This window comes from Colias philodice, chromosome 3, assembly GCF_061535455.1.
Source record: "Colias philodice isolate Cphi_HAF_F1 chromosome 3, ilColPhil1 Martin Lab GWU primary, whole genome shotgun sequence".
Lineage (NCBI taxonomy): Eukaryota > Metazoa > Arthropoda > Insecta > Lepidoptera > Pieridae > Colias > Colias philodice.
In genome coordinates, this window is record NC_143088.1 from 11,790,410 (window position 1) to 11,803,588 (window position 13,179).

General features: G+C 32.2%; 1 protein-coding gene across 1 annotated transcript; it reads left to right on the forward strand.

The window, feature by feature from the left end:
• Nucleotides 1-1,197: 1,197 nt before the first annotated feature.
• LOC149490065 (uncharacterized) lies at nt 1,198-3,907 on the forward strand. Its single transcript, XM_089715004.1, has 3 exons — nt 1,198-1,249; nt 1,714-1,998; nt 2,904-3,907. The coding sequence occupies exons 1-3, from the start codon at nt 1,198-1,200 to the stop codon at nt 3,905-3,907; spliced, it is 1,341 nt and encodes a 446-aa protein (XP_089571130.1).
• The last annotated feature ends 9,272 nt before the right edge of the window (nt 3,908-13,179 follow it).

Genomic DNA, 13,179 nt, shown 5'->3' on the forward strand with positions numbered 1-13,179 from the left:
GACTACGAATGTATGAGATTGACGTAGGCTGTAGATAAACGTATCTACAGGTTACGTCAATCTCATACATTTATTGAACGCTATTGAACGCTACGCTAACAGAAAGCCACTCTGATAAATAAGATGCATGTCAAAAGACTCGCAACCAAAAGAGGAAGATAATCCATTTTGGAGATACGATGCTTCATGCTACTGCTACAGATACAAATATACTAGTTAAACTGAAAATTTTCCTCGTTTTTCATTGAATTTAGGGAAATATAATAATTGAGTATTAGCTTTTACCGCCCCAGCTTTTTGATGAAAATGTAAATATAACCTATGCCACTCAGGAAAAACTTAGTTTTCCACCAAAAGAATTTTTCATTAGATTCAGTCTTGATTTTCATAGTATTCGTATTCGCATCCTTATAATGTACTTGCATTCAACAACGGCTTTGCCCGCGTAGTCAAAGGAAATCCCCAGAAAAATGATAGAATTTCACCTCGACATAAAGTTCGTTGTAAATCCAGTCTCCTTACTATCTCAAGACTCAATAATCTATACTAATATTATAAAGCTGAAGAGTTTCTTTGTTTGTTTGGACGCGCTAATCTCAGGAACTACTGGTCCGATCTGAAAAATTATTTCGGTGTTAGATAGCCCATTTATCGAGGATGGCTGACTATGTACATATCATTACGCTAAGTCCAACAGGAGCGGAGCCACGCGGGTGAAACCGCGAAGCGCAGCTAGTCATCTTCTATATTAAATTAAGTCGGGTTTTCCTTCCTAACGTTATAACTCCAGAACGTACGAACCGATTTCCACGGTATTCCATTCGTTGGAAAGGTCTCGGGCTCCGTGAGGTTTATATAGGAAAGAAAAAGTATCTCTGCAGGCGATACGGAGTTCAGCGGGTTTGCTAGTATTATCATAAAATTGCTCCATTATGACGTTAAAGAGAGACAAACAGACTTTTGAATTCACAACATTAGTTAGGTTTTATTAAAATCGTTAAAAGATCTATAAGTACATTAAACTTTAAATTATAATTGTTTCATTCAATCATGGGAACTTCCTCTTTGCTTACAGCTATTGTGTCGTTTGTTTTAAAACAATTTCATTGTAAGCTTGATTTCGTTCAGACAGACGCAGTCGCAGTACGCTGTTAGTCTTGTTAATACTCTTATCTTCTTCATAGTTTATTATTTGGGATGTCCAGGTTTAGTGTGTTTTATATTGTTTTTATGTTTGTTAAATGTAAGTGTTTTTTATTATTATTTTATACTTAAGTGATTGTACCTATGTGTTGTGAAGTATTTATAGAGTTAACTGCTTAATTATGTAGATTTATGTTTGGTTAACATAGTAAAACATTTTTTACTTTTGCTTTATGGCGTCTTCTAATGATAATTGTGGTAAAATTTAAAACTAATTTTCCTTTATAATGACGTAGGTAATGTTTGTTGTATTTGAAAAATATTGTATTCTATTTCGCGCGTTGTACACGCGTTAATTTATTTGTTCAAATATTAAATCAATAAATATAATAAAATAACTAGGATATAGTTAGGTTATATTGTTTTTGATATTTATGTAGAAATATCAATTAATTTAAAATTATTTAACTTTAGATTAACATCTGTTCGAAACGGAGTATGAATATCATTTAAGCTTGTTCTTAATGCGATGAAGAAAAAAAATAATAATTTTCTAATTATTTATTTCAGTCACCACCAGCGATGCCACGGTAACACAAAGCTGCGAGAGCGGGTCATTAGTGGAACACTTCTTCAACGTCATCTTCTCAGAGTTCCAGAACCGGCCACCCGCGTGTGTATGTGTCCAAATCTGTCCAGAAGAACCAACATACTGCTACCCGAATAACTGCTTTAAACCTGTAAAAAGAAAGAATGAAAATCCGGTGTCCAAAATAGAAGGGAATAAACATAATGTCATGTTTTTGATTGAAAATGAAAAAGAGCTGTTCGATATATTTGAAGAACGTGAGAAAGGTGTGTAGATTAAATTTGAGGAATCATGAATAAAACATGGATTAAATGTAATGAAAATGTATGGTTTGATTAAAAAAGAATAAAAAAATCGTATGTGCCAAGCACACGCATCAGAAGTGAGACGCTTCTTTCGCAAGATTCAAAGATAACAAAATCGTCACCTTACTCCACGACGTGACGTGACGGACGACGGTATTGCCATGACGCGATCTTGAAATTTTACTCTCAAGGCGCCTAAATAAGTTTGACCTATTTATTAAATATTAATTAAAATAACTAATTAAACGTACAAACAAATTAATGAATAATACATATTAAAGACACATCAAAGTAAAATAATTAATATAATTCCTATAGGCTTCAACTGAATATAAATAAGCTTATTACAAACGCAAAGCACTAGTTTTGAATATTAGTTAAAATACTCTTAAAGTGTAATTAACGAAATAATAGTTGTAATTAATTGTGAAACAGTTTTACATTTTCTGAACATAAAATATCCTTAGAACAGAGTTCAAAAGCTTTATTCAACGTAATTTAATCTGACGATTGCTTCACTTCATAGAGCGAGGTATCACGGGCAGAAGTCTCTAGTTGTGTTTATTAATTTCAAAATATTCACGTAGTAAACAGATGAAAATAAACATTATTACCATTACCTTAATGATGATTTTATCGTAAAGCATTTCAATTATATTAATTTTAAAACGAAATTTAATCCTAAAATGTTCGCTGTTTCCACTGAATTGGACGTCCTCAAATACGTTAATATTGTTGTATAAATTACTATGAATATTGTAAGCGGTGGAAAATTTCTTTTCATTTATTCACATAATTCGATAAAAAAAGTTTGTTCAAATATATAATTTGATTACGTACTGTAACTTTATAAAATAATGTTCCAGGGAGGACGGAGAGACCGGTAAATGAATTCATATTGCGTCCAAATCCATTTAAGGAGTTAGTATTAAAGCACAAGAGGCTGCCTAAATTGGAAATGAGGTATAATTTACGAGAACAAGTTAAGAATACTAAATCCGACAAATTGAAGGGGGACGGTGTAAATCTTTCAAAAACGAGGTGGCCACTGAATAAACAAGTGTTTCACAGCAAGCAGCCCCGCAGCGAAATAAAACATTTTAAGGGAAACGATGACACGAGACAAACAAAGTTTTTTGCGTCGATGTTTACAGAACATGAGCCGGTGAATTATACTCCCAAATACTTGAGGAAGTATCTGACGAAACGAGAAAATAGCGATGTTAAATTGGAAGAATTGTATTTGTATAAAACGGATTCCGCTAATTTTTCTTTGGAAACTTTAATTGACAATATGATTGACAAAAGTTTGGATGAAAACGCGGAAAGTACGACGGTGGATTTGAATGTAAACATGAATAATGAAATCGAAGCATCGACTGAAACAACGAGAAAAGTTTTAAGAAATGTTGATAATGATAATGAAATACGTGAACATAAAGTTGGTCTAGATGTTATATCTTTGAATTCAAGCAACGAAACGGTTGATAGAAATAAATACCAAGAAGACTCTGGTATTCAAGACGGCGTGAATAAAAGCGTCATAGAAATGATAGAAAAGCTGTCTCAAGAAATTGATAAGCAAAATAATATAACCATTGAAGTAGTTGAGAAGTTAACTGGAAGTAAGGTTGAGACGACGTTAAGCGATATGCCACTTATTAGTATAGATATAAACGAAGACATTCATCCGACTTACGAAGTAGCTAAAAGGAATTCAGTCACAGATAAGATAACAAAAAGTGCAAATGTTATTACACTTGATTCCCAAGAAATGTTTACGACTTATAAACCAATCGTAACCACACAGAAAATATTGAAAACGAAAAGTAAACGAAATATAAGGAAATTAAAGAACAGGAAGCATTAGTAATATTCTTGGAAAACAGGAAAGTGGTTTTGTTGAGTGTTTTGAGAGTTTTTTTACTTCGTTTTCTATCTGAATATAATTTCCACAAGTTAATTTGGTTTTGTCTTAAAATACGGTTATTTAAATATTTAACATTTTCCCTGAAAATTTCTTCCGAATATCAAACGGTTGCTTTTTTGTTCGCGAATATTAAATAGGAAATTATTCTGTGATTTAGTTATTGTCTTAACTAAAATTTTAAATATTTTTATACTTACATAATATTTAAGATGAAAACCCGGTTTCTTGACTGCTTAGTGCTTATGTTCTGTGTGGTATTTGTCTGTTAAAATGATAACTAATTATTATGGATGAATATGTACATATCTAAAATTATCAGCAAGCGATGAAACTGCCATTGATTACCGAAATTGGATAGTAGAATAAAATAATATTATTTAAGCAAAGAGAACCGGTACCTACAAGGGAAGCGCGTACCATCTTAGACCATCTTAGCTTTCCATTAGGCGAGATTGTGGTCAAGCGCTTTTCTATCTAGAATAAAAAAAAACAGAAATTATCTTTTTTATATAACTACTAGCTGTGCCCGCGACTTCGTCCGCGTGGAATAGTGACTGCATAGTAGTTACTACTTAACACACAATTATTGAGTAAACACGTCTTGAAACACGTACTATCATATACAACTAAATTATATAAGTACTTACACATTATTATAAAGTTAAGAAATAAAATAAATAATAACACAAAAGAACTGTTAGTAAAATTTATTACTAAACTGAGCTATAAAACTTAGGTACAGAAGAGTTCAAAATTTCCAGGATGTGGTTATACTCCCGCTCCCATATTCCTTCTACTTTTACAGACTTTCAACTTTTCCCTTTCACCCCTAGTAAATGGCAGAACCGATTTTGATCTAAACCATGTCTAATCATACCTATATATTATGTACATGTCATATCCTTTCGTTTGGATTATTTATCCCCACTATCACCCCCTAAGGTGCCCTATATGTAATAAACAGATCAACCAATTTTGATAAAACATGACTAATTGTAATTCACACGTCATTTGATATGCCGCTTGATTATATTATTTGACCACATTCGATTATTCATTCCCACTTTTACCGCTATACATCAATAAATGGATGAACCGATTTTGATTAAATATGCCTCATCATACTTCTCACGTCAGGTCATGCCCTTTCATTTGATATGCCACTTGGGTATATTCGACAACTTTTATTCCCACTTTTATACCTACATATTATATCCAATAAATGGATGAACCAATTTTGATAAAATATTATGTCTTATTGTACTTTACACGTCATGTCTTTCATTAGATACGTCACTTGAGTATATTTGATAAAATTTATTTATTTATTCCCACTTTAACCCCTATATCAAATAAATTGATGAACCGATTTTGATATAATTTGACTTGTTGTTTCTGACAGGTCGTCTTTTTTATAACGTTGTTATAATGTTGTTATAACAGACAACATTCGTTTTTTTCATTCCCACTTTTACCCCTCTATATAATAAATGGATGAACCGATTTTGATTAAATACCTATGCCTCATTATACTTCTGACGTCAGGTCATGCCCTTTCATTTGATATGCCACTTAGGTATATTTGACAACTTTTATTGCCACTTTTATCCAATAAATGGATGAACCAATTTTGATAAAATATGTCTTATTGTACTTTACACGTCATGTCTTTCATTAGATACGTCACTTGAGTATATTTGATAAAATTCATTTATTTATTCCCACTTTTACCCCTATATCAAATAAATGGATGAACCGATTTTGATAAAATTTGACTAATTGTTTCTGGCATGTCGTCTATTTTCATTTGATATATCACTTGGGTATAACCTACATTAACAACCTACATTAACAACTAACATTCGTTTTTTTCATTCCCACTTACCCCTATATAATATAATAAACAACTAATGTAACAAAAAAACGCATCTAATTCGTATTACCCGTTAGCGAGCTACGGTGGCACAGACATACATGTAAACACACATAGCGGACATAACACCCCTCTTTTTGCGACGGGGGTTAAGAATATAATACCTACGACATAATTTCAAAGACCTTATAAATAGAAAATTTACCTAGAAGTAACCATAATGCTATTTGTGCAGGTTTTAGACTTATGAGCAAAAATCTAAATAAAGGTCCCCCCCCCTACTACCCCCTCAGCATAACCACCCCCCCCCCCCACGCTTGGGGACTTTCGATATGATCATCTGGACATGTCAAGGAATAACTTTAGCGTATAATTTACGTAATAAAGTAATTCATGTATAGAATGCCTTAGCAAATGTTCGCTGTGATTACTTAAATGGTCATAACTTTTTTATTTATGAACCGATTGACATGAAATGAACACTAAATGTTAAATGAAGCTTACCACAATATATTAGTGAAAACCGCATCTAAATCGGATAAGCCGTTTCTGAGATTAGCGTGTTCAAACATACAGACAAACAGACAAACCGACAAACAGACAAACAGACAAAAATTTTTTTAACAACAGTTTTGGGTTTGGGATCGATTTAGTAATAACCCCTGCTAATTTTTTTTTACATATTTTCATTGTACAGACACCACTTTTCTAGAATTTTATTATATGTATTGATGATGATGATGATTGTTTTAATTACTAAAAAAAGATTACACCGTTTCAGAATATTATTTGAAATCAAATAAGTGTATTAATTTATCAGAATATTATTTTTATATATTATTAAACATATTTACAATTCTCGATGTAAAATATATTATCCGGTTCCGGTAGAAATATTTAAACAAGAACATAAATTAAATAAAGCTATGAATGGCGGTGATGAACGAACAAACGAAGTTCGGAAAATTATAAACAACAGTTATTGTTACTGTGTTTATAATTTTCCTGTAGTTTTAATTGTAACGATCTCTGGTTGTTCTAAAATATTTGTTACTAACCTTATTGACAGTTAGCTCAATTCACCACCGTAAAAATCACATTGTTTTGATTCTACTAGTATAATTATTAATTATCTCATTTTGAACAAAATTGTGGCTTGACTAACCACTAAAGCGACGAAATAAGCTTTGTCAAATATAATAATATTAGCTTTTTAAAAAGTACTTTTTAAAATTTCCGGGATTGCGTCATTTTCCCGGGATAAAAAGTAGTCTATGTCCTTTCTCGGGTATCAAAATATCTCCATACCAAATTTCATGAAAATTGGTTCTGTAGTTAAGTTTATTGAGTAAGAGACAGACAGAGTTACTTTCGCATTTATAGTATAAGTATGGATTAAAAATTCTTTTATCCTAATATTATTATAACATCATACCTTATTTATTCAAACTTTCTATACTAATACCATGGATAATATAAATACCTACAATACAAGTACTAATGCTATTTGACCCAGCAAAGCTGTTCTACCAATGTTCTACCATAGAGGCAATTCGTGGATTTCACACAAAAAATAGAGTTACCATAAACAATTTAAACTATTTTTTATATCATTATGGGTATTTTTGATGGAATTGAAATAATCCATTTTAATAAAAGCGGGGCTTCAAAATTTAACTAAATATTGTCTTAAGATAATAATAATTAAGGCGCTACCCGGCAATTTCGACTATGTTCAACCTCTATAAACTCTGGTACAACATAAAGCACAATACCGAAAAAAATATATAAAATAGGATGGTCTTTGATCTTTAATTGCTCGCGAGGAATTTTTTCCAAAGTTAATAGATTTCTAGAAAAAAAATGTGCCGTGGTCGTCGATTTTTCCGCAAATACTCTATAAACTTCGTAACCTGCTGACTTAGAGCTCTGAAATTTTTATGTTTAATAAATTATCAGTTACACAACAGTCCCTGACGAGGATATTTTGTTTCACTGATTAGTATCTTTTTAAATACAAAATGCGAGGAAAAAAGAAGGTGCAGCGGGAGAGGTTTGAGATCCGTCAAGTATGGTCAAGGTTATTAGCGCATGTAACAGCCTTAATACCTATGCAAACATTTCTTGAAAACGTATGTTTTTTTAGTGACTTAGGTTCTTATAAGAGCAAACAATTGGCTTATAATTGTAATCCACCTTCACACATTACTTTGCACAATTACTTTTATAATGGATAAAGTTGATTCATTAAATACAATTACAGAATTGGATCAGACTGAATTTTTTACGCAAGTAAGTTGTGATATTCAGGATTTGGAAAAAAACATACGCATTAAAAAAAATGACCTGACTATAATATGTCAAAACATAAGAAGCATTTATCGTAATATAAATGATTTCCTAGTAACAATGTCGCTTCTGAATTTTGACTGTGATGTATTAGTCCTGACGGAATGTAGACTGGACAAAGATAAACCTATACATCAAATACCTAATTATGTTGCTTTGGAATCAACCAAATATTTTAACCAAAATGATGGTGTTGTAATTTACGCAAAATCTCATCTTAAACCAGAATTAAAAGAAGTTAAACTTCAACATGCCTCATGCATACAATTAATGATTACTGATTTTACCTTATTGGGAATTTATCGCTCTCCATCGATTCAAAATGCGTCGGCTTTCATTGAGTCCCTAAATGATTACTTGGAAAATATAAAATCATCTAACATAATTATCACCGGAGACATTAATATTAATCTTATCCAGAGTGCTAACGAACAAACATATGACCGGAATAATAAAAATTACTATTTAAATATGCTAGCTACTCATGGCCTAGTAGCTGGCCATAAGCTACCCACAAGGGAATCCAGCTGCTTAGACCACATCATATTGAAAGTAAACAAGGAAGTGTTTCTTGCTAATATTGCCGTATTGAATACTACCGTAACTGATCATTTATCTGTATTTTTGAGTGTCTCAAAAATTATTAAAAATTCAAGAATAAATAAAAAAAATGTTGAATATATTGACTACGACGACGCTTATAATAGACTTCTTAATAAAAATTTAAAATCATTGCTTTTCTGTGATGATCCTAATATAGTAACAGAACGTCTAATAAAGTACCTTACAGAATCATTAGAAGAAAGTAAAATTACTAAACATGTTCCAAGGAACCAACGTACTGTCAAGCCTTGGATAACAAAGGGCATTCTTAGATGTATCCGAAACAGAAACAAAATGCAGCTTCAACTTCGATCTGATCCACACAATGAAATTTTGAAACTTACCTTTAGACGATATAGAAATCACTGTAACAACTTGATAAAAAAATTAAAACGTAAATATGATAGACAATTACTTGCAAAATCCGCTAAGAATTCGAAGAAATTATGGAAATCTATTAAAGAAATAACTCACTTTAAGACAAATAAATCGCATTGTAAAGACCTACTTAACTTAGAACAAACGTCTACTGATTCTCTTAACTCTGTGAATTACTTTTTTGCGAATATTGGTAAAACTCTGGCAGATGATCTTTTGAATAATCCTCCATCCGTCTCTCCAGATAATAACAGTTTTAGCTTGCCTGCTCAGCCAAGCTCATCCTTTGTACTTTTAGAAACAGACCCTGGCGAAGTTATAAGTGTAGTTATGTCTCTTAAATCTGACAGTGCCCCTGGCTGGGACAACATACCAACAAAATTTTTGAAATTATGTATAACTGCTATTGCCCCTCATATTAGCCATCTTGCAAACTTGTGTTTCAGGCAGGGCGTCTTTCCACTATTCTTAAAAAAATCAATTGTTACCCCCGTGCACAAGGGTGGGAATAGGGACGATATCAATAATTATCGGCCAATCTCAGTTTTACCTGCTTTATCTAAAGTTATTGAGAGACTCTTAAATAATAGATTGTTAAACTTCTTTGAAAAAAACTGTATACTCTCGAATTCACAGTACGGATTTAGACATGGGTTATCCACTGAAGATGCAGTTTTGGCTCTCACATCTTCAATCATAGACCAACTTGACCTAGGAAATAAGTGTTTAACTGTCTTTCTGGACCTAAAAAAGGCCTTCGATACCGTCTCTTTTCCCACTCTTGTTCACAAATTAGAGCGTGTAGGAATTCGGGGAACACCTCTTAAATTGTTAACGGATTATTTATTAAACCGCACCCAAAGAGTTAAAATTGATAATCAAGTGAGTCGGGATATGGACATTACTTTTGGTGTACCCCAGGGTAGTGTCCTTGGCCCGACTCTGTTTCTAATTTACATTAACGATCTTACTAACCTTCCTATTGATGGTGGTAAAATCATTTCGTACGCAGATGACACTGCTATAGTGTTTTCTGGGCACTCATGGAATATGGTGTACTCAATTGCTCAACTGGGTCTCTCAAAGATTTATGATTGGCTTAAATTGAATCTACTTACATTAAACATTAAAAAAACGAATTATATTTGTTTCTCAATTAACAATAGAACTCAACCTAATAATAACTTTTCTTTAAAACTTCATGAATGTAATAATACAAATAACTTGAATTGTAATTGTAATTTAATTGAAAAAGTTTCCTTTACTAAATATTTAGGCATAATTTTAGATTATCGCCTCTCTTGGTATTGCCATCTAGACTATATTAATGAAAGAACCCGAAAATTTATATGGATTTTTAAAATGTTAAGACATATAACCACTCCTGAACTCATTAACCAAATTTATAAATCTCTTGTGCAATCTGTAATTAACTATTGTATCCCTATCTGGGGTGGAGCAAATAAAACTAAACTCTTGGACGTGGAACGTGGCCATCGTTGTCTACTTAAAGTGATGTACTTTAAACCGCGAAGGTTTTCAACTTCGGAACTATATAAAATCTGCGATGTTCTAACAGTTAGACAGTTGTACATTCTTTTGGTTACTACTAAGATTCGTAAAATGGCTCCTTTTGACAAATCAACTGAAAATAGAAGGAGAAAGAAAGACGTTTTTAACACTATATGTACTAAAACAGTTTTTGCTAAACACCAATTTAAAGCAAGGTCCATCTACCTCTATAATCGTCTTAATAATATTTTGGATATTCATAGACTTAATCATCGTGATTTTAAAAAAACAGTTATTCATTATTTAAAAACACTTTCCTATGAGGATACTGAGGCGCTTTTACACTACATTATATAATATTCTGTAATAGCTTAAACATACCCAAACACACACACACACACACACACACACACACACACACTCACACACACACACGAACGCACGCACACACACACACACACACGCACGCACGCACGCACACACACACACACACACATTCAAACACTTATACACATACATCTGCACACGTATTATATTTGTAAACTTTAGTTAAGGAAGAGCGGGTCCTCCTGACACAGGTTTTTGTAAACTTACTAGGAGGACCCATCCACTTTCTGTTTTTGAAAATTGTGTGTATGAAATAAATATATTTTTCATTTTCATTTTCATTTTTCACACATATGTAATTACGATGATGTAGCATATTTACCACAGTGCTGTTATATAAACAAACACATAAACCTTAGTTTTTCACACAATGACGTATGCTTATGGAATTTACTTGAGAATGACGTCATCTAACAGGCATACATAATCAAAGGCTTAAGAAAACCTAATTGTAGGAGAGCCCGTGAGAGATCGTCCTTCACCGATCTGATAACCAGATGAGACGTATTTTTTATTAACAAATATGCCTATAATTTTATTGCTTGCCTATCGAAAAGTTCTCTTCGAAAAAGTTCGAAGGCTCTTAGACCATAATTTCATATTAATAAATACAGCGTCAGACCCTTAAAAGTCCATTAAAGTACTAAAAATGTACCTAATTTTGTTTTTATTTGATAAATATTTAAAGAAATAGAGCAAATATTACATTTTTAAATTAAAACCCTATATCTGAAAGGCGCAGGCAGATAAAAGGAAAAAACATAAAGTCCAAGACTTTATACCAGATTTTACAATTTCAACTTTTCAGGCGTCTGGCTTATTAACCATAATATGTTAAAGGCAAATTTATTTATATTTATATGTTTTCATTATATAAGTAACGAAGTATATACATATATATATCTGTTTATTTTATTTAATATAATCATAATTATGTACTTAATTATCTATAAATCTGTTTTAAATATATAATATACTAGTGGTCCGCCCCGGCTTCGCCCGTGGTACCTACATGTTTAAACTATCCTATCTCTCAAGTTGGATCAAACTGCACATGGTGTGCTAATTTTATTATAATCGGTTAAGTGGTTTAGGAGTCCATTGAGGACAAACATTGTGACACGAGATTTATATATATTAAGATTATTCGTAAGTAATTATTAATAATAACAATGCAATTTTTTTTTTTCAGAACTGTAAAGTATGTTTTTTGATTGGTATTTGTATTTTAATGTAGACTTAGGAGCCTCGGAAATAAAAACTTACGGGCAGACTGAAAATCAGCGCTGTTCAGGTGTTAAAGCCCGACAGCATGGCTGAGTCTGACCCGATTGCCATGTAAATTCTCTATTTTTTTTTTGTAATGTAAGTAGTTGTTAAGTGTGTGTAACTTGTGGCAATAAATATTTTTTCTTTCTTTTCTTTCTTTCTTTCAAAAGAGTTTACAAAACTTATATTATTACTGTGTTATTACCTACTAGCTGTGCCCCGCGGTTTCACCCGCATTGCTCCGCTCCTGTTGGTCTTAGCGTGATGATATAAAGCCTATAGCCTTCCTCGATAAATGGGCTATCTAACACCGGTAGAATTTTTCAAATCGGACCAGTAGTTCCTGAGATTAGTACGTTCAAACAAACAGACTCTTCAGCTTTATAATTTTAGTATAGATATGTTAAAAGGCAAAAGAATTTACAAAACTTATTATGTACCTATTAACTCCATCTGTTAGTGTGATTATATTCGTTGCGTTTTGGCAAGTGTGTCGAAGGGTACCTAAGATAATGGTTCATTAACAGCTTATTGCGAATAAAACTAGGATATTAAATGCCATTACGGTTGATGGTTGCGATTATTGGATGTGTAATTAGACGTTTCTTTGAGGATATTTGGGATAAAGGGGATAAAGGTTAGGGCTTTTCTTTTAGATGATGAATGATATTAGAAATATAGTTATATATTGGGCGGTATTCAAGTGACTATTTACACATAAATAGGTAAAGAAAGATTGAAATCAAAAAATTCCATCATACCAAACATTTTAATATCATGTACCTATCTAAAAATACATTTTGCTGGAAGGATTGCAATTTTGTAGAATACTTGACACACA